This window comes from Salvelinus fontinalis, chromosome 36 (assembly GCF_029448725.1).
Source record: "Salvelinus fontinalis isolate EN_2023a chromosome 36, ASM2944872v1, whole genome shotgun sequence".
NCBI lineage: Eukaryota > Metazoa > Chordata > Actinopteri > Salmoniformes > Salmonidae > Salvelinus > Salvelinus fontinalis.
The window spans coordinates 32,317,660-32,345,334 of NC_074700.1; the positions used below are offsets into that span (position 1 = coordinate 32,317,660).

General features: G+C 45.3%; 1 protein-coding gene and 1 long non-coding RNA gene across 5 annotated transcripts; one reads left to right on the forward strand and one right to left on the reverse strand.

The window, feature by feature from the left end:
* Positions 1-4,989: 4,989 nt before the first annotated feature.
* Positions 4,990-20,706, forward strand: LOC129835614 (transmembrane protein 179B-like). Of its 4 annotated transcripts, none has more exons than XM_055901328.1 (5): positions 4,990-5,011; positions 14,882-15,078; positions 17,028-17,165; positions 19,071-19,149; positions 19,761-20,706. In XM_055901328.1, exons 2-5 carry the CDS (start codon positions 14,903-14,905, stop codon positions 19,899-19,901), a joined length of 534 nt encoding a protein of 177 aa, XP_055757303.1. In that variant the 5' UTR covers positions 4,990-5,011; positions 14,882-14,902; the 3' UTR covers positions 19,902-20,706. The 4 variants fall into 4 exon arrangements, with proteins under 4 accessions (XP_055757303.1, XP_055757304.1, XP_055757301.1 ...); XM_055901329.1 differs by lacking the exon at positions 4,990-5,011 and adding an exon at positions 6,023-6,555 and having other exon boundaries at positions 19,765-19,879; XM_055901326.1 differs by lacking the exon at positions 4,990-5,011 and adding an exon at positions 6,027-6,555.
* Positions 20,707-23,468: 2,762 nt separating this feature from the next.
* On the reverse strand, positions 23,469-27,669 carry LOC129835615 (uncharacterized). Its single transcript, XR_008756477.1, has 3 exons — positions 26,487-27,669; positions 23,716-23,871; positions 23,469-23,624 (listed from the first exon to the last, which is right to left on the reverse strand). It is a non-coding gene; the product is annotated as an uncharacterized LOC129835615 (long non-coding RNA).
* Between the last annotated feature and the right edge of the window lie 6 nt (positions 27,670-27,675).

Here is a 27,675-nt window from a genome sequence, read left to right on the forward strand (position 1 = left end):
TTCCATAGAGGACAGGTAGTTGTGGAGGGGGCCACATGCCTTCCATGGAGGACAGGTAGTTGGAGGGGGCCACATACCTTCCATGGAGGACAGGTAGTTGGAGGGGGCCACATACCTTCCATGGAGGACAGGTAGTTGGAGGGGGCCACATACCTTCCATGGAGGACAGGTAGTTGTGGAGGGGGCCACATGCCTTCCATGGAGGACAGGTAGTTGGAGGGGGCCACATGCCTTCCATAGAGGACAGGTAGTTGGAGGGGGCCACATGCCTTCCATAGAGGACAGGTAGTTGGAGGGGGCCACATGCCTTCCATAGAGGACAGGTAGTTGTGGAGGGGGCCACATGCCTTCCATGGAGGACAGGTAGTTGGAGGGGGCCACATACCTTCCATGGAGGACAGGTAGTTGTGGTGGGGGCCACATGCCTTCCATGGAGGACAGGTAGTTGTGGTGGGGGCCACATGCCTTCCATGGAGGACAGGTAGTTGTGGAGGGGGCCACATGCCTTCCATGGAGGACAGGTAGTTGGAGGGGGCCACATACCTTCCATGGAGGACAGGTAGTTGTGGAGGGGGCCACATGCCTTCCATGGAGGACAGGTAGTTGTGGTGGGGGCCACATGCCTTCCATAGAGGACAGGTAGTTGGAGGGGGCCACATGCCTTCCATGGAGGACAGGTAGTTGGAGGGGGCCACATGCCTTCCATGGAGGACAGGTAGTTGGATGGGGCCACATACCTTCCATGGAGGACAGGTAGTTGTGGTGGGGGCCACATGCCTTCCATGGAGGACAGGTAGTTGTGGTGGGGGCCACATGCCTTCCATGGAGGACAGGTAGTTGTGGTGGGGGCCACATGCCTTCCATGGAGGACAGGTAGTTGTGGTGGGGGCCACATGCCTTCCATGGAGGACAGGTAGTTGTGGTGGGGGCCACATGCCTTCCATGGAGGACAGGTAGTTGTGGTGGGGGCCACATGCCTTCCATGGAGGACAGGTAGTTATGGAGGGGGCCACATGCCTTCTATGGAGGACAGGTAGTTGGTGGGGGCCACATGCCTTCCATGGAGGACAGGTAGTTGGTGGGGGCCACATGCCTTCCATGGAGGACAGGTAGTTGTGGTGGGGGCCACATGCCTTCCATAGAGGACAGGTAGTTGGAGGGGGCCACATGCCTTCCATGGAGGACAGGTAGTTGTGGAGGGGGCCACATGCCTTCCACAGAGGACAGGTAGTTGTGGTGGGGGCCACATGCCTTCCATGGAGGACAGGTAGTTGTGGAGGGGGCCACATGCCTTCCATGGAGGACAGGTAGTTGTGGTGGGGGCCACATGCCTTCCATGGAGGACAGGTAGTTGGAGGGGGCCACATGCCTTCCATAGAGGACAGGTAGTTATGGAGGGCCACATGCCTTCCATAGAGGACAGGTAGTTGTGGAGGGGGCCACATGCCTTCCATGGAGGACAGGTAGTTGTGGAGGGGGCCACATGCCTTCCATGGAGGACAGGTAGTTGTGGTGGGGGCCACATGCCTTCCATGGAGGACAGGTAGTTGGAGGGGGCCACATGCCTTCCATAGAGGACAGGTAGTTATGGAGGGCCACATGCCTTCCATAGAGGACAGGTAGTTGTGGAGGGGGCCACATGCCTTCCACAGAGGACAGGTAGTTGGAGGGGGCCACATACCTTCCATGGAGGACAGGTAGTTGGTGGGGGCCACATGCCTTCCATGGAGGACAGGTAGTTGTGGTGGGGGCCACATGCCTTCCATGGAGGACAGGTAGTTGTGGTGGGGGCCACATGCCTTCCATGGAGGACAGGTACTTATGGAGGGGGCCACATGCCTTCTATGGAGGACAGGTAGTTGGTGGGGGCCACATGCCTTCCATAGAGGACAGGTAGTTGGAGGGGGCCACATGCCTTCCATGGAGGACAGGTAGTTGTGGAGGGGGCCACATGCCTTCCACAGAGGACAGGTAGTTGTGGTGGGGGCCACATGCCTTCCATGGAGGACAGGTAGTTGTGGAGGGGGCCACATGCCTTCCATAGAGGACAGGTAGTTGGAGGGGGCCACATGCCTTCCATGGAGGACAGGTAGTTGTGGAGGGGGCCACATGCCTTCCACAGAGGACAGGTAGTTGTGGTGGGGGCCACATGCCTTCCATGGAGGACAGGTAGTTGTGGAGGGGGCCACATGCCTTCCATGGAGGACAGGTAGTTGTGGTGGGGGCCACATGCCTTCCATGGAGGACAGGTAGTTGGAGGGGGCCACATGCCTTCCATAGAGGACAGGTAGTTATGGAGGGCCACATGCCTTCCATAGAGGACAGGTAGTTGTGGAGGGGGCCACATGCCTTCCATGGAGGACAGGTAGTTGTGGAGGGGGCCACATGTCTTCCATGGAGGACAGGTAGTTGTGGAGGGGGCCACATGCCTTCCATGGAGGACAGGTAGTTGTGGTGGGGGCCACATGCCTTCCATGGAGGACAGGTAGTTGGAGGGGGCCACATGCCTTCCATAGAGGACAGGTAGTTATGGAGGGCCACATGCCTTCCATAGAGGACAGGTAGTTGTGGAGGGGGCCACATGCCTTCCATGGAGGACAGGTAGTTGTGGAGGGGGCCACATGCCTTCCATGGAGGACAGGTAGTTGTGGAGGGGGCCACATGCCTTCCATGGAGGACAGGTAGTTGTGGAGGGGGCCACATGCCTTCCACAGAGGACAGGTAGTTGGAGGGGGCCACATACCTTCCATGGAGGACAGGTAGTTGGTGGGGGCCACATGCCTTCCATGGAGGACAGGTAGTTGTGGAGGGTCACATGCCTTCTGGGGGGGGGGGGGGGGGGGGTGAGACTACTGTAAAGGGAGAGTAGTAAAGGTCACTTTTGTGAGAAGAAACAATTTGTTAAAAAAAATCTAATTTTAAAATGATTTTAATAAAAGTGTATTATTCTGCTTTATCAGGGGATGCTGCAGAACGCTCTGCACCACTACTGTACGTCTCGCGGCTATGGCTACACTTGATTGGCCGAAAAAGAATCCTCAACCTCCTTGATGCCCATGATGCCAAAATGCATTCTCTATGACTCTCCGTTCCGTCGAGAGTGTTGGTAGTTGTAGGTACGCCTAGATTCATTGAGATGGACACCTATGAATGAGAGGTAACAAGATCAGATTTGTCAGATAGAAATATAGCCTATTTGGTCAACAACAAAAATCACCATACCGTTTTCCCATATTCCAAAAGCCTTGATAAAATGTAATTTATCATATAGAAGTGCACCCATGTATGCAACAATAAGGTAAATTAGAAAAAGAAAAGGCTAAATTGATTACAACATTCTGGGGCAGCAAGGTAGCCTAGTGGTTAGAGCGTTGGACTAGTAACCGGAAGGTTGCAAGATGAGATCCCCTGAGCTGACAAGGTAAAAATCTGTCGTTCTGCCTCTGAACAAGGCAGTTAACCCACCGTTCCTAGGCCGTCATTGAAAATAAAAATTGGTTCTTAACTGACTTGCCTAGTTAAATAAAATAAACAAATATATGATCAACATGAGTTTCTCATGTAGGGGGAAAGCTGCATATCCCAGGACAACATGGACTTGGCGTTGGTACCTGGCAGGACAGATGGTGGTACCTGGCAGGTGGTACCTGGCAGGACAGATGGTGGTGATACATGGAGGATCTTCTGCAGCAGTTTGGACCAAAAAGAACTCTCTAGAAACACTCCACCAACGCTCTCTCGACCGTATGCCCATACATCCGCCTCTACATGTCGCCTATTGTATGTCTTGCAACTTCCATTTTCTCGCCGGTCAAGAGTCTCTCTGTGTACACTATTTGATTATCCTGCGCGTCTCTTCCTTGTTTGGTTGTACCTAATATTGCTGCCTTCTCTCTTTCTTTCGTTGTTTAAGCGAATGTTTTTTCTTTAAAGGGAGTATTCTAACACACTTGTTTTGTTCGGGCTAGGCGCGAGCTGAACCGAAGCAATACCAGCGCCTTAAACGCTAACGCCAAAACATGCTAAATTGGTTCTCAGGAGGTTTTTGCTAACATACATAGAATGTTCCACTAACTAATGAAAAACTGGACACACAAACATTACGGGTAACAATACAGAAACGTTCTCTCTCCCTAGAATTGTTAGCTGGAATGTCAGTGATCTACTCCTCCATTAGGCTGATAGAAATCCTCATTATTTAGTTGCATGAATTTTCAATTTGAGCATGAGAAGTTCTAGTTTTGAACTTCTAAAGTGAGTGAGGCAGGTGCAGCTTTGTGACAACGATTGCAAGAGCAACTGTTCACCAATTTGACAGCTTCCAATGCAGTTCCACCCCAACACCGCCAAAAAACATCCGCTATGCAGGTGTCTGCTATTCCTGGTTAATTGATCTGATCTACTCCGATGACAGGTTGTTTTAAAGCAGCTCAACCCGTGACCAATGTTCCCTCTGTGCCCACAGTAGCCCTAAGACTGTCGAGCAGCTCACCGAGACTGCCTTGGAGAAATATCAGCCCACAGAGAGAAACAGCAGATTAAACTTCACTCAACTTTCTAGAGCAGTGGTCACCAACCAGCCGGTCGATTTCATCCAACTGTTCGACCTCCAAGGCATTCCCAGTCCATCGCCAAAAATGTCTGTAAAAAACAAAAACAATGGCAAAAGTATTTTGTTCATATTTGTGTTTTATTTGTCTAGGACTGTTGACCGTAGGTGCACCCGATTCACCTGCCTTGGGCTCTGGGTAGGCGAACTTTTGCCATTTTGAACCGTTTTATGTTTCTGAAGGAACAAACGCTGCCTTCAAGGCGGGCCCAGAGAGCAAATCAAATCCACTTTTGGTACCGCTTGCTAATCGGATGGCTCAAATGGCGGTGTCTGCGGTAACGTAGCACGACATAAAAAGAAAGCTACAGCAAAGATGATACTGTGAGATTTCAAAACGTTTAAAACCACGACTAGAGAGAGACTGTCAACGAATACAGCAAAAAGCTGCTGTTTTCAAGAGTGAGTTTATGTTTAAGTTCATACTCAGCACTGTCAACACTTTGTAGTCAACACTTTTATAACCCATAAAATGCACGTTCTTTCTCTTTACACTCACCTCTACAACAAGCAGTGCAGCAGTAATGACTACGTCGTTGTTGTTATTATTAGCGGCCTGGGTCTTTTGTAATATCGAGGGAATGTTTCACTTTCTCTGTTCATAGGAGTAACAACATTTAATTTGTACACGAGGCAGAAATAATGTGGTTCGACACTGAGTTTTGCCATCACCAGGAAGACGGGACCTGCATGTACAGTAGTCACGTGTGCAAATTGTGTTCATATCCTTTGCCAGTTAGTGAGTTATTAGCCCAGTTATAGATCATTTGTAGTCAACAATAGGGGAGTGACTGCTTCCTACAAGGGTACAACATGTATACATTTCTAGACATCTTTGAAAAGCCAGTCAAGTAAAGATATTTTTTTGTCTTAAAGGGGCAGTGTTGTATTAGACAAGCTTGAATAAGCTAAGTAGCCAATAGGCAGAGCGGAGCATAATTGGTCTGATTCTCTGTAATAATGGTATGGGAATAATAATGCATTTTATTTTGGCAAGTGTCTTGCAATTGTCTTGCATCAAACAACACAACACCAGGTTCAGTCACCTCCTTGTCTGAAGCAGAAGTGGATAAACAGGTTAATGTCAAGCCCTACATGTTATTTTTCAAAAGTCTCATGGACTGTAGTCTTACATTGAACACCACACATTAGCTGCTACTGTAGGCTGGTATACCAGGCTGATGCTCTCTCTAGCTCTGTCCCGACCGAGCCCCCCCCCACATATTGCACCTGTAGAAATACAGCAACCACCACAATTTTTTAATTATTCACACCAGGACAGGGCAGGTCAAAACATTTGCTCCAGATAATATTTTAGTTTGTAGTGGCAATGTCTCAATGTTTCAACTGTATCGAATGCGCGCTTCCGAGCCAGTTACAGAACGCGGATATAAACGTTTGGAGCGCGTCCCCGCTACGTCTTGTCAGTCAGTGTTGTATATTTAGCGAGTTTTCAGAGTTTCCCTCCAGCGACTTTTGTTGGTAAAAGAGGTTAGCAGCTACTGTTCAGGTTGCCATTTGGGAGTTTTGCCAACTGTCCGAGAGTTTCTATGGTTTTGATAGCATTTAGTGAGTTTTTCCACAAACATTCTGCCGCAAACGAGAGTTGGAGAAGCTGTCTGTGCAACGAAAGTTACAGCAACAGCGCGCAGGCAGAGAAGCACAAGGGGAGGGGTGTGCGGCGTGGGAGAAAGGACGGAAAACGCTACGTCGGGGACTGCAGCTGTGCCACAGCAAGGCAGATTGGTGCTGTGACGTCGTCGCGTCAACTGAAAAACGTAAAAACAACTGCTGGCTGTCACGCGGTCCGGTAGACAGCGGTGAGAGAGGGCTTGAACAGGGGGACCATGATGGTGATACCGTGGCTACTTCTCCTTGAGATGGGCTTATACGCCAGTTCTTTCGTGTGTGGGATAGTCGCGGCATCTTCTTTAACTATCGTACAGGTAAGAATAAAGTTATAACTTTATGTCGCAGTTGCACAAGTTTAGCTTTGATTGACTGTCCAAGTCGACATGTCTTTATTGGAATCACCTGAGGGGCAAAATAATTTCACTGGGGAAATGTTAGGCCTAACTATTATGTCTTATGGAGCGTCTGTACATAGTAGCTAACTTTTATTATCGCAGCAGAAAATACCTGTTGTAGAATATGGAGGTTTTCCTTATCTTCCTAAAAGCCTTAACCCAGATAGTTACAGTTTGACAAGGGGCTCCCAAAAAAACACGCTACTTCGATACAGCTACGACCGGAAGTGATTTATTTTCGTTGAATGTTAGGAGAGCGTTTTCCCTAACCATAATTTAATTATCTTAACCTGCTGCGTTTAATTCTCTTAACCTGATGCGTTAATTATCTGAACCTGCTGCGAAAACGTCACTTCCAGTCGTAGTTTTTTCGTGTTTTTAGGGTTAATATTCATTGGGTTAAATCACACTAACTACGAAAACAAAGTGAAAGTACAGTTTGTTCTCTACAATGGCAGGTTGAGAGAGTGAGAAATGAAACGGCATGAAACTGTCCAGACTTGTCTAATGACTGTTACATTTTTTCCGCCAAAATAGTGACGCTCATAAAGTACAGGAAAACACTTGTGACTCAGTATTCATTCGACCAAACAAGAACAATATGGTGATTATTAGTTCAAGTTAAATGGACAATTCACAAAGTTTACCCGACAATACAGTTGACGTCTCTCTCACAAACTAGGCTACTTAAACAGTTTGACCTATTCCTAACCTAGGCCTACTTTAACAGACCAGGAAGTGTAGCTAAAGATTGTGACTGAGTCGTCACAAGCTTCTATATGTAAAGGATGTGAAATGGCTAGCTAGTTAGCGGGTACGCGCTAATAACGTTTCAATCAGTTACGTCACTTGCTCTGAAACCTAGAAGTAGTGATTCCCCTTGCTCTGCAGGGGCCGCGGCTTTTGTGGAGCGATGGGTAACTGTTGTTGATGTGTGCAGAGGGTCCCTGGTTCGCGCCCGTGTCGGGGAGAGGGGACGACGTAAAGTTAAACTGTTACATATATTCACAAACCCTTCCATTTCTAAAAAATGCATTTGCTTTGTCTTTTTTGGGGGGCGGTTGGGTTGTTACAGGTACAATATTCATGTCACTGTACACTTAGTTTATACCACATGTACCCATAGGCTGCCACCAAAAAAGAGAGCGAAATTATCATATTGATCACAGGATTGTGTATGTAAAGAAAAGAGGAACAAAAAGAGTTGGGAATTGCACTTCTTAAAATGAGATTTAAACCTAAACTTAAAGCGAAACTAAACCGTTTGACTGTATTTGGGGTGTTTTTCCAGTTTCCCTACATAATCATAAGTGTAGAGAGCTTTTTCGGACATTTAGGAGTGATGAGCTTATCAAATTGTATTAGTCACATGCGCCGAATACAACAGGTGTTGACCTTACAGTGAAATGCTTACTTTACAAGCCCCTAACCAACAATGCAGTTTAAAAAAAATATGAATTAGAGAGAAAAGTATCAAGGAATTAAAGAGCAGCAGTAAAATAACAATAGCGAGACTATATACAGGGGGGTGCCGGTACAGAGTCGATGTGCGGGGGCACCGGTTAGTTGAGGTTAGAGGTCGACCGATACCAATTATTGGAGGACCAAAAAAAGCCGATACCGATTTCTTAAAAAACACATTTTTAAAAACGTATTTATTTACTTGTAATAATGACAATTACAACAATACTGAATGAACACTTTTATTTTAGCTTAATATCAATCAAATTTAGCCTCAAATAAGTAATGAAACATGTTCAATTTGGTTTAAATAATGCAAAATCACAGTGTTGGAGAAGAAAGTAAAAGTGCAATATGTGCCATGTAAGAAAGCTAACGTTTTAGTTCCTTGCTCAAAACATGAGAACATATGAAAGCTGGTGGTTCCTTTTAACATGAGTCTTCAATATTCCCAGGTAAAAAGTTTTAGGTTGAGGTTATTATAGGAATTATAGGACTATTTCTCTCTATACCATTTGTATTTCATAAACCTTTGACTATTGGATGTTCTTATAGGCGCTTTAGTATTGCCAGTGTAACAGTATATCTTCCGTCCCTCCTCGCTCCTACCTGGGCTCGAACCAGGAACACATCGATAACAGCCACCATCGAAGCATCGTTACCCATCGCTCCACAAAAGCCGCGGCCCATGCAGAGCAAGGGGAACAACGACTCCAAGTCTCAGAGCGAGTGACGTTTGAAACGCTATTAGCGTGCACACCGCTAACTAGCTAGCCATTTCACATCGGTTACACCAGCCTAATCTCGGGAGTTGATAGGCTTGAAGTCATAAACAGCTCAATGCTTGAAGCATTGCGACGAGCTGCTGGCAAAACGCAAGAAAGTGCTGTTTGAATGAATGTTTACGAGCCTGCTGCTGCCTACCACCGCTCAGTCAGACTGCGCTATCAAATCATACACTTAATTATAATATAATAACACACAGAAATACGATCCGTAGGTCATTAATATGGTCAAATCCGGAAACTATAATTTCGAAAATAAAACGTTTATTCTTTCAGTGAAATACGGAACCGTTCTGTATTTTATCTAACGGGTGGCATCCATAAGTCTAAAATATTCCTGTTACATTGCACAACCTTCAATGTTATGTCATCATTTTGTAAAATTCGGGCAAATTAGTTCGCAGCGAGCCAGGCAGCCCAAACTGTTGAATATACCCTGACTCTGTTGCACAGAACGCAAGAGAAGTGACACAAATTCCCTAGTTTAAAATTGCCTGCTAACATGAATTTCTTTTAACTAAATATGCAGGTTTAAAAATATATACTTATGTGTATTGATTTTAAGAAAGGAATTGATGTTTATGGTTAGTGACATTCGTGCAACGATTATGCTTTTTTCGCAAATGAGCTTTTGTTAAATCATCCCCCGTTTGGTGACGTTGGCTGTCTTTGTTAGGGGTGGCAGGGTAGCCTAGTGGTTAGAGCATTGGGCTAGTAACCGAAAGGTTGCAAGTTCAAATCCCCGAGCTGACAAGGTACAAATCTGTCGTTCTGCCCCTGAACAGGCAGTTAACACACTGTTCCTAGGCCGTCATTGAAAATAAGAATTTGTTCTTAACTGATTTGCCTAGTTAAATAAAGGTAAAAAATCAAATATCTTTACAGTTCACAACAAGCCAGGCGGCCCAAACTGTTGCATATACCCTGACTCTGTTGCACAGAACGCAAGAGAGGTGACACAATTTCCCTAGTTAAAATAAAATCATGTTAGCAGGCAATATTATCTAAATATGCAGGTTTAAAATATATATACTTGTGTATTGATTTTAAGAAAGGCGTTGATGTTTATGGTTAGGTTAGTAGTAGGTAGTATGTACATGTAGGTAGAGTTATTAAAGTGACTATGCATAGATGACAACAGAGAGTAGCAGTGGTGTAAAGAGAGGGGGGGGGGCAGCAATGTGAATAGTCTAGGTAGCTATTTGACTAGATGTTCAGGAGTCTTATGGCTTGGGGGGGTAGAAGCTGTTTAGAAGCTTCCTGGACCTAGACTTGGTGCTCCGGTAGCGCTTGTCATGCGGTAGCAGAGAGAACAGTTTATGACTAGGGTGGCTGGAGTCTACCCTCTGTAGTGCCTTGCGGTTGGAGGCCGAGCAGTTGCCATACCAGGCAGGGATGCAACCAGTCACGATAGTGCAGCTGTAGAACCTTTTTGAGCATCTGAGGGCCCATGCCAAATCTTTTCAGTCTCCAGAGGGGGAATAGGTTTTGTCGTGCCCTCTTCACGACTGTCTTGGTGTGCTTGGACCATGTTAGTTTGTTGGTGATGTGGACGCCAAGGAACTTGAAGCTCTCAACCTGCTCCACTGCAGCCCCGTTGATGGGAATGGAGGCGTGCTCGGTCCTCCTTTTCCTGTAGTCCACAATCATCTCCTTTGTCTTGGTTACGTTGAGGGATAGGTTGTCCTGGCACCACACAGCTAGGTCTCTGACCTCCTCCTTATAGGCTGTCTCGTCATTGTCGGTGATCAGGCCTACCACTGTTGTGTCATCTGCAAACTTAATGATGGTGTTGGAGTTGTCTGGCCGTGCAGTCATGAGTGAACAGGGAGTACAGGAGGGGACTGAGCACGCACCCCTGAGAGGCCCCCGTGTTGAGGATCAGCGTGGCAGATGTGTTGTTACCTACCCTTACCACCTGGGGGCGGCCCGTCAGGAAGTCCAGGATCCAGTTGCAGAGGGAGGTGTTTAGTCCCAGGGTCCTTAACTTAGTGATGAGCTTTGAGGTCACTATGGTGTTGAACGCTGAGCTGTAATCAATGAATAGCGTTCTTACATAGGTGTTCCTTTTGTCCAGGTGTAAACTCACCTCAGTTTCCAGAGCAAATAAACATTTGTCATGAGTACAAGCCATGTCTACTTATTTGCTATATTGACAGACCAATCTTCTGTTTTTATTGAAACAAGTTTATTTTCAACAAATCTAAAGTTTAAACTATTTGTTTTGCGCAGTAAGAGTGTAACTAGCTGCTACAAAAGACATTTCATGAATATCTGAAATGATTTGATCCAGAAGTTGAAGTCAACAGTTTATTGGTTTCTGATGCAGCTGGAGTCAATTAGTCACTTGTCAGTACATTTGTAAAAAAAAAATATATATATATATATTATATAAAACATTTGATCAAACACCGTTATATACATATGTACAACAGCTAGCAATATCTAGACATTTTTGCAGTTTTGAGCATACTAGACACTATATTATACTACATCAGTCTGAGTATGGATGTTTTGTTGGTTCCAGAATGTTCCAGGCAGGTTCCAGAATGTTCTTCAGCTGGTGAACCTCATCTTGTTGGCCAATGGCTGCTGGTCTGTGGCTGCTGGCCAATGGCTGCTGGTCTGGCAGAACTTCATGCACTCCATGACATTGGACTCTTAGTCTAGACACTTTGGCTCTTGCCCCCTGCAGTCTTTTCCTCTTCTGAGTCAGATGTTGTTGAGCTTGTTCCCAGCTGAACACGTTCATCCAATGGCTCTACAGGATCTTGTACTACCTAAAGCTGGTGTCAAGGTCAGCAGGATGAGTCTCTAGGACAAACGCCAGTCAGTGATTAACCAACATTTTACTACTTTGCCCCCATCAATACACACTTGGTTTAGTAGGATGGAGGCTCCTATAGCTGTATGGATCTGTAACTGCTACAGTTTAGTTTAGTAGGATGGAGGCTGTATGGATCTGTAACTGCTACAGTGTAGTAGGATGGAGGCTCCTATAGCTGTATGGATCTGTAACTGCTACAGTTTAGTAGGATGGAGGCTCCTATAGTTGTATGGATCTGTAACTGCTACAGTTTAGTAGGATGGAGGCTCCTATAGCTGTATGGATCTGTAACTGCTACAGTGTAGTTTAGTAGGATGGAGGCTCCTATAGCTGTATGGATCTGTAACTGCTACAGTTTAGTTTAGTAGGATGGAGGCTCTATAGCTATATGGATCTGTAACTGCTACAGTTTAGTAGGATGGAGGCTCTATAGCTGTATGGATCTGTAACTGCTACAGTTTAGTAGGATGGAGGCTCCTATAGCTGTATGGATCTGTTACTGCTACAGTGTAGTAGGATGGAGGCTCCTATAGCTGTATGGATCTGTAACTGCTACAGTTTAGTAGGATGGAGGCTCTATAGCTGTATGGATCTGTAACTGCTACAGTGTAGTTTAGTAGGATGGAGGCTCTATAGCTGTATGGATCTGTAACTGCTACAGTTTAGTTTAGTAGGATGGAGGCTCCTATAGCTGTATGGATCTGTAACTGCTACAGTGTAGTTTAGTAGGATGGAGGCTCCTATAGCTGTATGGATCTGTTACTGCTACAGTGTAGTTTAGTAGGATGGAGGCTCCTATAGCTGTATGGATCTGTTACTGCTACAGTTTAGTAGGATGGAGGCTCTATAGCTGTATGGATCTGTAACTGCTACAGTTTAGTAGGATGGAGGCTCTATAGCTGTATGGATCTGTAACTGCTACAGTTTAGTAGGATGGAGGCTCCTATAGCTGTATGGATCTGTAACTGCTACAGTGTAGTAGGATGGAGGCTCCTATAGCTGTATGGATCTGTAACTGCTACAGTTTAGTTTAGTAGGATGGAGGCTCTATAGCTGTATGGATCTGTAACTGCTACAGTGTAGTTTAGTAGGATGGAGGCTCTATAGCTGTATGGATCTGTAACTGCTACAGTTTAGTTTAGTAGGATGGAGGCTCCTATAGTTGTATGGATCTGTAACTGCTACAGTGTAGTAGGATGGAGGCTCTATAGCTGTATGGATCTGTAACTGCTACAGTGTAGTTTAGTAGGATGGAGGCTGTATGGATCTGTTACTGCTACAGTGTAGTAGGATGGAGGCTCCTATAGCTGTATTGATCTGTTACTGCTACAGTTTAGTAGGATGGAGGCTCTATAGCTGTATGGATCTGTAACTGCTACAGTTTAGTTTAGTAGGATGGAAGCTCTATAGCTGTATGGATCTGTAACTGCTACAGTGTAGTTTAGTAGGATGGAGGCTCCTATAGTTGTATGGATCTGTAACTGCTACAGTGTAGTAGGATGGAGGCTCTATAGCTGTATGGATCTGTTACTGCTACAGTTTAGTAGGATGGAGGCTCCTATAGCTGTATGGATCTGTAACTGCTACAGTTTAGTAGGATGGAGGCTCCTATAGCTGTATGGATCTGTAACTGCTACAGTTTAGTAGGATGGAGGCTCCTATAGCTGTATGGATCTGTAACTGCTACAGTGTAGTTTAGTAGGATGGAGGCTCTATAGCTGTATGGATCTGTAACTGCTACAGTTTAGTAGGATGGAGGCTCCTATAGCTGTATGGATCTGTAACTGCTACAGTTTAGTAGGATGGAGGCTCCTATAGCTGTATTGATCTGTAACTGCTACAGTTTAGTAGGATGGAGGCTCCTATAGCTGTATGGATCTGTAACTGCTACAGTTTAGTAGGATGGAGGCTCTATAGCTGTATGGATGTGTTACAGTAAGTGTATATTTTAATTTGAAGGTTCATTTCTTGCTGATTAAAGACGAGGGCTATATGTTTTGAAAGCCGTATCGCAAGCGATGATTATTGACGTTTTAAAACACAGCTTTGGGATTGTAGTTGAGATGAGCCAGTCGTGGGCGACGTGAATGGCTGAGAACTGTAAGGGAGAATGCAAAATGCTGCCAAAGGTTTGAGCTAATTTATGCCTAGCTCCAGTAATATTTATTTACTCGACGTGTAGTCATGGAAAGATTTAGCAAAGGTGACTTACACTCGTTCCTAGTGCTGAGCTTGATGTTGATGGGATTAGAACACAGGCCAGTCACATTAGCCTCTGCGGTAGTTAGCTAGTTCGCTAAATTAGCTACGTCCGTACCTCTTCTCAACTTCTGGATGAGGTAATTGATGACATGACTGTGCTTGCGTGTAGTTTGTACATCCAGGTACTGAGCACCACGCCATGACTAAACTTAACAGTTGTTTACACAAAAATAAATGGTTATTCACAAGCTGATGTTCTAGGAATGAGTGGCTGGTCCAGTGAGTAACGTTAGCTAGCTGTTGACACCCATTCTCAAATGGATCCACCTCGACAGGGGGCGGTACTACATCCTTAAGTCGCTATGAACTCTGGATATTGTGGTTTGCTTACAACCAGGAAATGTAGATGGCCTGTTTCTAACAGAGATGCAAAAGCTGCATGTGGTCAGGAAATTCAACAACAAAAAATTGTACATGTAAAAAAATTAAAATAAATTGTATATATATATATATATTTTAGTAAATGTCTTTAACCACACTGCTAATTGTATGCCTAAGACCAGAAAACATTTTATTTTTGCCAATTCTGACTTTGTTGCAGTGTAATTTTTTGGGGGGGAAGTCAGTTAGAATAGTAAAATACACAATGTGCAATTATGACATGTTGTTTGTGCATCAGCAGTGTTATGTCAGTCAATTAGCCATGTCAGCTAACACACATGATATGGCTGAGTTATCTAAACTCATTATCATGGTCGAATTACTGGCCGGGGGGCGTTTGTTAGTCTCACCCACAGCTATGTAGGTAGACTACTAATTAACTTAACTGATGCTCTCTCTCTCCAGGGTAGTTTCACAGCTATGTAGGTAGACTACTAATGTACTTAACTGATGCTCTCTCTCTCCAGGGTAGTTTCACAGCTATGTAGGTAGACTACTAATGTACTTAACTAATGCTCTCTCTCTCCAGGGTAGTTTCGGGGGGCTCTGTATGCTGTATGGAACAGTGACCCACAACTCATCATCAGACTCCATATTGGTCCAGACCTCCAGTTCTCCTTCTCTCTGCTACTTTGTCTCTGCTATCTCAGTCTGTGTAGCCATTTTCTGTTTCTCTATATCCCTGTACTGGATATATACATGCTGCCTGGATGGAGGGGTTAACAGGTGAGTGTGTATGGGGGAAGGGGGGTTTGTGTGTGTGTGTCGGGGGGGATGGGGTTGTGTGTGTGTGTGTGTGTGTGTACGTATGGTTGATGGGTGTGACACAACTTACTGTATGTCCTATGAGACTTTCTGAGTGTGTGTGTCATGCCGAGACTTTGTAAAACCATCAATTTAACTTAACCTCATGACATCCTGCTCCTTCAGGAAAGTGTTCAGACCCTTTGGCTTTTTCCACATTTTGTTACGTTACAGCCTTATTGTAAAGTGGATTAAATATATAAAACATCCTCATAAATCTACACACAATACCCCATAATAACAAAGCAAAAACAGATTGTTTGAAATTTTAGCAAATTTATGGCAAATAAAACAGACCTTATTTACATAAGTATTCAGACACTTTGCTATGAGACTCGAAATTGAGCTCAGGTGCATCCTGTTTCCATTGATCATTATTGAGATGTTTCTGCAACTTGATTAGAGTCCATCTGTGGTAAAATAAATTGGACTTGATTTGGAAAGGCACACACCTGTCTATATAAGGTCCCACAGTTGACAGTGCATGTCAGAGCAAAAACCAAGCCATGAGGTCGAAGGAATTGTTCCTAGAGCTCAGAGGCAGGATTGTGTCGAGGCACAGATCTGGGGAAGGGTACAAAAATGTCTGCAGAATTGAAGTTCCCCAAGAACACAGTGGCCTCCATCATTCTTAAATGAAAGACGTTTGGAACCACCAAGATTCTTCCTAGAGCTGGCAGCCCGGCTAAACTGAACAATCGGGGTGAAGGGCCTTGGGGAAGGGAGGTGACCAAGGACCTGATGGTTGCTTTGACAGACTCCAGAGTTCCTCTGTTGAGATGAGAGAACCTTCCAGAAGGACAACCATCTCTGCTGCACTCCACCAATCAGGCCTTTATGGTCGAGTGGCCAGACGGAAGCCACTCCTCAGTAAAAGGCACATGACAGCCAGCTTGGAGTTTGTCAAAAGGCACCTAAAGGACTCTCAGACCATGAGAAACAAGATTCTCTGTTCTGATGAAACCAAGATTGAACTATTTGGCCTGAATGCCAAGCTTCACGTCTGGAGGAGACCTGGCACCATCACTGCGGTGAAGCTTATGCTGTTGGGATGTTTTTCAGCGGCAGCGATTGGGAGACTAGTCAGGATCGAGGGAAAGATGAACGGAGCAAAGTACAGAGAGATGCTTGATGAAAACCTGCTCCAGAGCGCTCAGGACCTCAGACTGGGGCGAAGGTTCACGTTCCAGCAGGACAATGACCCTAAACACACAGCCAAGACAACACAGGAGTGGCTTCGGGACAAGTCTCTGAATGTCCTTGAGTGGCTCATCCAGAGCCCGGACTTGAACCAGATCAAACATCTCTGGAGAGACCTGAAAATACCTGTGCAGTGACGCTCCCCATCCAACCTGACAGAGCTTGAGAGGATCTGCAGAGAAGGGGAGAAACTCCCCAAATACAGGGGTGACAAGCTTGTAGCGTCATACCCAAGAACACTCAAGGCTGTAATCGCTGCCAAAGGTGTTTCAACAAAGTACTGAGTAAAGAGTCTGAATACAAATGTAAATGTGATATTTCAGTTATTTTTTATAATACATCTGCAAAATGTCTAAACATGTTTTTTGCTTTGTCATTATGGGGTATTGTGATGTCATTATGGGGTATTGTGATGTCATTATGGGGTATTGTGTGTAGATTGATGATTGGGGGGGGGGGGGGGGGGGGGGAATCTGATTTGAATCAATTTTAGAATAAGGCTGTAATGTAACACAAGGACAAAGGGTCTGAATACTTCCCGAAGGCACTGTATGACTGAATCTGACCGGGTGTGTGTCATGCCGACATGTTCACATTTTGAAACCATTCTACCCATAATTCAACATTCCGCAATGTCTATGTAACCTTATGACCGGTGTGTGTGTTTCCAGAGAGCGTGTATGGCTGAACATGACCCTGGTGGTGTGTGGAGTCTTTCTCTTCTTCCTCCTGGTGACGGGCTGTGTGTTGAAGGTCGGAAGAGACTCTCTGTGTGACTCTGTCCTACATGCTGTCCCCAACGTCACCAGGTAACATAACACGTCTAGATACACACCTTCTTCGTGTTAAATCTGTGGTTACTGCTACTACCAGTACAAGTAGACGGAAAAAATCAACAAAATGTTATGTGTCATGCAACGAATACAACAGGTGTAGACATTACCGGGAACATTTTACGTACAATAAAAATAAATAGTAACACAATAAAATAACAATAATGAGGCTATATGTAGGGGTACTAGGTGGTTATATGTAGGGGTACCAGGTGGTTATATGTAGGGGTATCAGGTGGTAATCTGTAGGGGTACCAGGTGGTAATATGTAGGGGTACCAGGTAGTTATATGTAGGGGTACCAGGTGGTAATATGTAGGGGTACCAGGTGGTAATATGTAGGGGTACCAGGTGGTAATATGTAGGGGTACCAGGTGGTAATATGTAGGGGTACCAGGTGGTAATATGTAGGGGTACCAGGTGGTAATATGTAGGGGTACCAGGTGGTAATATGTAGGGGTACCAGGTGGTAATATGTAGGGGTACCAGGTGGTAATGAGGTTATATACAAGGAGTAGCAGTACTGAGTCTATATGTAGGGGTACCAGGTGGTAATGGTGCTATATGTAGGGGTACCAGGTGGTAATGGTGCTATATGTAGGGGTACCAGGTGGTAATGGTGCTATATGTAGGGGTACCAGGTGGTAATGAGGCTATATGTAGGGGTACCAGGTGGTAATGAGGCTATATGTAGGGGTACCAGGTGGTAATGAGGCTATGTGTAGGGGTACCAGGTGGTAATGAGGCTATATGTAGGGGTACCAGGTGGTAATGAGGCTATATGTAGGGGTACCAGGTGGTAATGAGGCTATGTGTAGGGGTACCAGGTGGTAATGAGGTTATGTGTAGGGGTACCAGGTGGTAATGAGGCTATATGTAGTGGTACCAGGTGGTAATGAGGCTATATGTAGGGGTACCAGGGGGTAATGAGGCTATATGTAGGGGTACCAGGGGGTAATGAGGCTATATGTAGGGGTACCAGGTGGTAATGAGGCTATATGTAGGGGTACCAGGTGGTAATGAGGTTATATGTAGGGGTACCAGGTGGTAATGAGGCTATATGTAGTGGTACCAGGTGGTAATGAGGCTATATGTAGGGGTACCAGGTGGTAATGAGGCTATATGTAGGGGTACCAGGTGGTAATGAGGCTATATGTAGGGGTACCAGGTGGTAATGAGGCTATATGTAGGGGTACCAGGTGGTAATGAGGCTATATGTAGGGGTACCAGGGGGTAATGAGGCTATATGTAGGGGTACCAGGGGGTAATGAGGCTATATGTAGGGGTACCAGGTGGTAATGAGGCTATATGTAGGGGTACCAGGTGGTAATGAGGTTATATGTAGGGGTACCAGGTGGTAATGAGGCTATATGTAGTGGTACCAGGTGGTAATGAGGCTATATGTAGGGGTACCAGGTGGTAATGAGGCTATATGTAGGGGTACCAGGTGGTAATGAGGCTATATGTAGGGGTACCAGGTGGTAATGAGGCTATATGTAGGGGTACCAGGTGGTAATGAGGCTATATGTAGGGGTACCAGGTGGTAATGAGGCTATATGTAGGGGTACCAGGTGGTAATGAGGTTATATGTAGGGGTACCAGGTGGTAATGAGGCTATATGTAGGGGTACCAGGTGGTAATGAGGCTATATGTAGGGGTACCAGGTGGTAATGAGGCTATATGTAGGGGTACCAGGTGGTAATGAGGTAATATGTAGGGGTACCAGGTGGTAATGAGGCTATATGTAGGGGTACCAGGTGGTAATGAGGTAATATAGACCTCTCTTTCCTTTAGATGTTATGTTTTCTGAATTGTGTGGGCAGTAGTAGTTTGTTAACATTCCTCTAGAAAATGTGTGAATTCTGTATTTACTCCCATCTAGATGTGAACAGGCTCAGTCTAGGACCTGGATCAGTCCTTACACGGGAACTCAGTTCTACACTGGACTGTACAACGCAGGGGTCAGTATTAACACACAGTTCTACACTGGACTGTACAGGGCTGGGGTCAGTATTAACACAGTTCTACACTGGACTGTACAGGGCTGGGGTCAGTATTAACACAGTTCTACACTGGACTGTACAGGGCTGGGGTCAGTATTAACACACTGGACTATACAGGGCTGGGGTCAGTATTAACACACTGGACTATACAGGGCTGGGGTCAGTATTAACACACTGGACTATACAGGGCTGGGGTCAGTATTAACACACTGGACTATACAGGGCTGGGGTCAGTATTAACACACTGGACTATACAGGGCTGGGGTCAGTATTAACACACTGGACTGTACAGGGCTGGGGTCATTATTAACACACTGGACTGTACAGGGCTGGGGTCAGTATTAACACACTGGACTATACAGGTCTGGGGTCAGCATTAACACACAGTTCTACACTGGACTGTACAGGGCTGGGGTCAGTATTAACACAGTTCTACACTGAACTGTACAGGACTGGGGTCAGTATTAACGTCGGATCTCATTAACAGAGACTATTTGCTTCTACTCTTTCCCTCTTTCTGCTTCTCTCCCACCTTTCTCTCTCTCTCTCTCCCACCTTCCTCTCTCCAGACAGCAGTGTGGGTGAACTTCTTTTTCTGGATTCTGATTGGCATACTGGTGGTGATCCAGAGAGGTCAAGGGTCAGATTCCAGAAGGATGACGCCCTCTGAGACCGAACGTCTTTTCCCAGGCCAGGCCCAGCAGCAGTGACTCATAACCGTCTCGCTGTACGACCTGTTGACGCTCACACACAAACACACATATCTATCACTCCTCACTGTCTGACCTGCAAGAGAATGAATGAATCTTACCGTGTGTGTGTGTGTGTGTGTGTGTGTGTGTGTGTGTGTGTGTGTGTGTGTGTGTGTGTGTGTGTGTGAGAGAGGCTGTGTAGGTTTCTCTCAGTTGTTCTTCTTCTACTGTTCCTGGACTCGGTGTGTATGTGGACCTCTGAGTACTGCAGCCTAGTGAAGCAGAGATGTTCTACACTGGAATACAGTATATTACATAGTGTCACTGTAGGGGTTCACCTTGTTTTGAAACTGTTTTACTGAGAACAATTCATTTACCTTTGTTAAGCTCTTATACGTTTCTCTGTGGTTCCTCCATCCGCAGTCCTTTCATTCTTCCTGTATTTAGGGAGAGAGGTGTGTGTGACTGGCTAACGGGGACATCCAATGGTCTCAGATAATATCTCTCCGTGTGTGTCCACTCAGGACCACAGACAAACCAAGTCAGTCGGCATTGTCACACTGTCCTACGCAAACACACACTGAGATTCCTTCCTGGATACTCAGAAGCTAAGCAACCATTTTGTTACTTCATTCCCTTTCTGCCTGCAATTATTTGTACTTTTTTTTTTTTTAATGAATATTGAAAAGCATAAATGTGTATTTTGATTTGAATGAGGTTTTGTTTATGTTTTTTTTACAGAAGTTTCTAAAACAGTTATCGACCAATAACAGTAGGTGTGAGCAGAGCATCTTGACCAATAAAGATGCATTGGTTTGTCATATCCTTCCCTTTTTTTATTGTAGTTTCCATCAGAGACAAGCCAGTTTGACTAACTCCTCTACGACATGAGGGAAAGGCTACTGTAGGCCAGACAGATGTTTACATGTTGTTTCTTTACATCGCTAAGCTACTGTAGGCCAGCCAGATGTTTACATGCTCTCTCCCAGGCTGTTTCTTTACATCGCTAAGCTACTGTAGGCCAGACAGATGTTTACATGCTCTCTCCCAGGCTGTTTCTTTACATGGCTATGCTACTGTAGGTTCTGCTCCCTAAAACTAAATGAAGATGACTCCAGACAGTATAAAAGTCTGTCAAATGTGGCATTAGCCTTTTTCTGTGTGTGTGTATGTATGTATGTATGTGTGTGTATATATATACGTGCACGCACTACTGTTCAAAAGTTTGGAAATGTGTTTGTTTTTGAAAGAAACACCACTTTCTATTCTGGTTAGAGCCAGTTTGCGCTGTTCTGTAAAAGGTGTAGTACTCAGCGTTGTACGAGATCTTTAGTTTCTTGATAATTTCTCGCATGGATTAGCCCTCATTTCTCAGAACAAGAATAGACTGACGAGTTTCAGAAGAAAGTTCTTTGTTTCTGGACATTTTGAGCCTGTAATCAAACCCACAAATGCTGATGCTCCAGATACTCAACTAGTCTAAAGAAGGCCAGTTTTATTGCTTCTTTAATCAGGACAACAGTTTTCAGCTGTGCTAAAATTATTGCAAAAGGGTTTTTTAATGATCAATTCGCCTTATAAATGATAAACTTGGATTAGCTAACACAGTGTGCCATTGGAACACAGGAGTGATGGTTGCTGATAATGGGCCTCTGTAGATATTCCATTAAAAATCAGCCGTTTCCAGCTACAATAGTCATTTACAACATTAATGTCTACACTGTATTTCTGATCAATTTTATGTTATTTTAATGGGGGGGAAATGTATTTCAAAAACAAGGAAATTTCTAAGTGACGCAACTTTTGAACGGTAGTGTGTGTGTGTGTGTGTGTGTGTGTGTGTGTGTGTGTGTGTGGGGGGGGGTATATAGCTAGTGTGAGAACTGGTCTTAAAGCAGAACGTCTATTGGTTAGGGATGGGAGATGAGGTTCGATATATATACAGCGGTATGTGGACACCCCTTCAAATGAGTGGTCGGCTATTTCAGCACACCTGTTGCCGACGGGTGTAAAATCGAGCACACAGCCATGCAATCTTCATAGACAAACATCGGCAGTAGAATGGCCTTAATGAAGATCTCAGTGACTTTCAACGTGGCACCGTCATAGGATGCCACCTATCCAACAAGTCAGTTTGTAAAATTTCTGCCCTGTTATTGTGAAGTGGAAGGCCACACAAGCTCACAGAACGGGACCGCTGAGTGCTGAAGCACATAAAAATCGTATGTCCTCTGTTGCAACCATTGGCGGCTGCTGAAGGGAGGACGGCTCACAATAATGGAGTCAATGGAAGGGTATCAATCACATGGAAACAACGTCTTCGAAGTGTTTACTCCATTAAAGCCATTATTATGAGACGTCCTCCCCTCAGCAGGCCTCCACTGGTTGCAACACTCACTCCCCGGTTACAAACCTCCTCTGGAAGCGATGTCAGCAGGAGAACTGTTCGTCGGGAGCTTCATGAAATGGGTTTCCATGGCCGAGCAGCCGCACACAAGCCTAAGATCACCATGCTCAATGCCAAGCATCAGCTGGAGTGGTGTAAAGCTTTCCTCCATTGGACTCTGGAGCTGTGGAAACGAGTGATGATCACACTTCACCATCTGGCAGTCGGACCGATGAATCTGGTGTTTTTTTGCGGATGCCAGGAGAACACTACATGTCCCATTGCATAGTGCCAACTGTAAAGTTTGGTGGAGGAGGAATAACGGTCTGGGGTTGTTTTTCATGGTTCGGGCCCCTTAGTTCCAGTGAAGAGAAATCTTAATGCTACAAGTATACAATGACATTCTAGAAAAGTATGTACTTCCAACTTTGTGGTAACAGTTTGAGGAAGGCCCCTTCCTGTTACAGCATGACAATGCCCCGGTGCACAAAGCCAGGTCCATACAGAAATGGTTTGTCGATCGTTGTGAAAGAACTTGACTGGGCTGCACAAAGCCCTGACCACAACCCCATCAAACACTTTTTGGGATGAATTGGAACGCAGACTGCGAGCCAGGCCTAAACGCCCAACATCACTGCAAGGGGGGACCAACTACATATTAATGCCCATGATTACGGAATCAGATGTTTGATGAGCAGGTGTCCACATACTTTTGGTCATGTAGTGTAGCGTGATGGTTAGTGATGATGATAAATAGGTTTAGAGAACAGGAGACAGTGTACGTTGTTAAAATAATTATTTATTTAACTGTAAAGTCTGCCAGACTTATTTCCAAGTGTGTGTTCACCCCGGACTCCATCGCAGCCTTGGTATCCAGCTGTTCTTCTCTCTCTCCTCTCTCTACCTCCCTCTCCTTTCTCTTCTCTCTCTCTCTCTCCTCAGTCCTTATCTCTCTCTTCCGGTTCCTCCCCCTTCTCTCCTTTCTCTCCCGGTTCCTCCCCCTTTTCCCCTCTCCCTTCTCTCCCTTCTCTCCCGGTTCCTCCCCCTTTTCCCCTCTCCCTTCTCTCCTTTCTCTCCTGGTTCCTCCCCCTTTTCCCCTCTCCCTTCTCTCCTTTCTCTCCTGGTTCCTCCCCCTTTTCCCCTCTCTCCTTTCTCTCCTGGTTCCTCCCCCTTTTCCCCTCTCCCCTCTCTCTCTCCCGGTTCCCCCCCCTTTTCCTCTCTCTCCTGTCTTCCATTCAGAGTGTCTTGCTGAGTTTCCGGTGCATTCTGTCACTGGCCTCCATCTGAGCTTTGGTATCCAGCAGTTCTTCTAACTGTCTCCTCATCCGGGCCATATCCAGCTGGGTGGCTTGACACTGTTAAATCAATCAATCAATTATCTGTCTATATATATATATATATATATATATAAATATCGATCCATCCACAAATCAATCCACACCTCACCTGTTCTCTCAAGCACGCCGACTCCTCCCTCAGTGCGGCGGCGGCCACGGCTAGCTGCTCACTACGCTCCCGACACTGGGACTGCATCTTAACTGCGTCGGTTAAAAGGGACTCGACGCTCACTGCTATGGATTCACACTGGTCCTTAGACATGGTCTGAAGAGAGACGGAGAGAGGAGGAGAGGAAAGGCATTTAGAGATTAGTGCTTTGACATGGTGATGGGTGGTTTATATAGCTGGAGAGAGAGGAGGGGAAGCATTTAGACTAGTCCTTTGACATGGTGATGGGTGGTTTATATAGGTGGAGAGAGAGGAGGGAAGCATTTAGACTAGTGCTTTGACATGGTGATGGGTGGTCTATATAGAGGGAGGGGAGGCATTTAGAGACTAGTCCTTTGACATGGTGATGGGTGGTCTATATAGGTGGAGAGAGAGGAGGGGAAGCATTTAGAGACTAGTCCTTTGACATGGTGATGGGTGGTCTATATAGGTGGAGAGAGAGGAGGGGAAGCATTTAGAGACTAGTCCTTTGACATGGTGATGGGTGGTCTATATAGGTGGAGAGAGAGGAGGGGAAGCATTTAGAGACTAGTCCTTTGACATGGTGATGGGTGGTCTATATAGGTGGAGAGAGAGGAGGGGAAGCATTTAGAGACTAGTCCTTTGACATGGTGATGGGTGGTCTATATAGGTGGAGAGAGAGGAGGGGAAGCATTTAGAGACTAGTCCTTTGACATGGTGATGGGTGGTCTATATAGGTGGAGAGAGAGGAGGGGAAGCATTTAGAGACTAGTCCTTTGACATGGTGATGGGTGGTCTATATAGGTGGAGAGAGAGGAGGGAAGCATTTAGAGACTAGTCCTTTGACATGGTGATGGGTGGTCTATATAGGTGGAGAGAGAGGAGGGGAAGCATTTAGAGACTAGTCCTTTGACATGGTGATGGGTGGTTTATATAGCTGGAGAGAGAGGAGGGAAGCATTTAGAGACTAGTCCTTTGACATGGTGATGGGTGGTCTATATAGGTGGAGAGAGAGGAGGGGAAGCATTTAGAGACTAGTCCTTTGACATGGTGATGGGTGGTCTATATAGGTGGAGAGAGAGGAGGGGAAGCATTTAGAGACTAGTCCTTTGACATGGTGATGGGTGGTCTATATAGAGGGAGGGGAGGCATTTAGAGACTAGTCCTTTGACTTGGTTATGGTGGTGATGGTTGGACTACACAGGTGGAGAGAGAAAGTCCCCAGATAGGATAAAGGTAAAGAAAAAAGCTTCACATCTACAGCAGTGGTAGCGCGACATGTCCGTCTGTGTAACTCTAAACACTGGACACACACTGGAAACAGATTCACAAAACACTTCTTATGCAAAAACTTAAGAAGTTTCTTAAGATAGGAACTATGTGCAATTCCTCAACATCTTAAGATATAATTTTCTTAAACGCTCATATCTTCTTAGAAACTTCTTAACTATCTATGTACTTAAGAATATTGCTGCTAGGCAACCGATCTAGCTAGCTATGTAGCTAGCAATGGCAATCGCGTTAGCATATTTATTACCGAGATTACTGTTCTAAAACATGTTCTTGGGTTTAAAAGAATCAATACTGAAACTTTCAGGTTAAGTTTGTGTGAATTAAACATGATAAATGGCTTTTATGAGCGTATTCTCTCAACGCCCTGAGTTCAACATGAGGCTTTAACCATCTTGGAATAAATAAACATTTCCAAGGTGAAATCAAACAACTTTATTTTCAAGAATCATATTTCTTCTTTACTTGAATTGCTTATGTTTCTCCTTAAGCAAAAAGTTAAGAGCATTTCCAAAAACTTCATGAAGAATATCAACTTAGCTTAACTTCATAAATCTATCGTTAAATGTGTGTGGGCAGTTAAGACATTTTGTTCTTAAGGTTTTGTGAATCTGGTTACTGGACCCCATACGTCCAGAGCTTAGCCTGGCATCTGAAGCTTACAGGGGCTTGTCTCTCACCAGCAAGCCCCTGGCATAACAACCAGGTGCAAGCCTGACCGGCCCCATAGTGTGTGTTCCACATTTAAAGAGCTTTAAACACAAACACATATGTGAGCTGAGGGATGATACCTATCTAGGGCTCACAGCATTTAATCGACAGTGTGTGCGTGCGTGTGAGTATGGTGACGCAGACAGAGACACAGACAACCAGGTCACGCCCTCTATCCTGTGTACAAACAAGATCACAGTCTGGACAACCCTAGCAGAGTGTTTTTATAGAGCTGGTACATCTTCTAGAATGTAGAGTAGTGTTCCAATTCTAGATGTTCAGTCACATGACATTATTTGTTAATGGTGGCGTTGCCATGGCTGCCATAGAATGGTGTAGGGTCATGTAAATGACTCATAATGCAGAAACCTCATTGGTCCAACTATAGTAGTTGTTCACCTAGCAGTAGCTAGGTGAACATAGATGCTGTAGTATGGGGGGGGGCATCAGTCAAACACGGAATATTAAATACTTCAGATAGAACTGACTGAATGATCCATGAGGCTAGAAGTGGCCTGAAAGAGGCTTACTCCTGGCTTATCTAGCGTAACCCTTCATCCCCCTCTCTCTCTCCCTTTTTTGTGTGGCTTTGACACATAAATCAAATGTACAAAAACAACAAAGACATCTAAAATAAAAGGAATTTTAAAAGTCAAGTCAATAGCAGGATTCACACTAGCCCTTTTGTATTCATTCATTTGTTCCGTTGTCATAGCAGTTAACAAGACTTTGACGACATTAAAGCTTACCAAAGATGACAGGTGCCTTTTCAATATGGAGCACCTTGTTCAGGTAGATCCTCAGCTCGTCTTATTCTCCTGTTTTCTGGACGTTCGACTCAACACCGTCTCTCTCTCTCTCTCTCCTTCAATGATCTGTCTTTCTTCCGTCACCAGTGTCTTTCTTCTCTCCCTTGAACATGCCCGATACTCAACCGCACGTTAATCCCACCAGATTAGAGAGAGAGACAGAGAGAGAGAGAGCGCAGTAAGCTCCTTTACAATCCATTTAAATATCCAGGAGACACGATATAAGTAAACGAGCAGGTCCAATCAAGATCCTGGTTATTAGGCTTACAGCAAATTAGGCCCTCTGCTGTTGCTTCATTTCACAGCTAGAGGGCGCCAGTCACAGCACAAAAAAAGTATTAAAAAGATATTTAGCCAGTGGTGCTAGACATTTTCTATATAAAATGATAAGTAGCATATTGTTTTTAAACAGGTGCCTGTTTTTCTCCTTTGACAATACAACAGCTGATTTCAAACGGGGCAAAAATGAATTATTTTGTAAAGTACTCAGGTAGGATACTCTCGTGCTTCCTCAGCGGAAAGAGGCGATCGAGGAGGGGTGGACAATCTTCTGTCCTACTAACAAATTGACCCTCTCCTCGACCACCCATCGAAGAAGTCACACTGACTGACACATTGACTTCAATAGAGATCATGTCCAAATAGACCAGAATGGTATAGCAACATCAGAGAGAGGGGGGGGAAGGACAGACTAGGGTCCCCCAGCCGCATCATACACACGGGCACAAACGACCTGAGGGCCCAGCAGGAAAGGAGGGCCATAGCACTCAATGGAGTGATTGAAAAAGCTTCTTCTACTTTCCCCAACGCACAAGTGGTTTATCCACCCTGCTACCACAAAAATACTTCCACCCTGCCACCATACAGTGGTTGAATGCAAACATTTCCCGGGACTGTGCCTCACAACCTAATGTATATCTGGCCCACGACTCCAAGGCAGCAATCCAAACTTTTGCCAGGACCCTGAAGGACGTCACCTTCAACCATAGCAACAGAGCAACGGACACCCCGCACAGACCAACTAGACAACCTCCCAGACCTGAAGGATCTGCACTGAGAGAACCCACGCCAAGAGGACCTACACCCAGACCACAGCATCACCACCCCAACCAGCTGAGACCACCCCAAG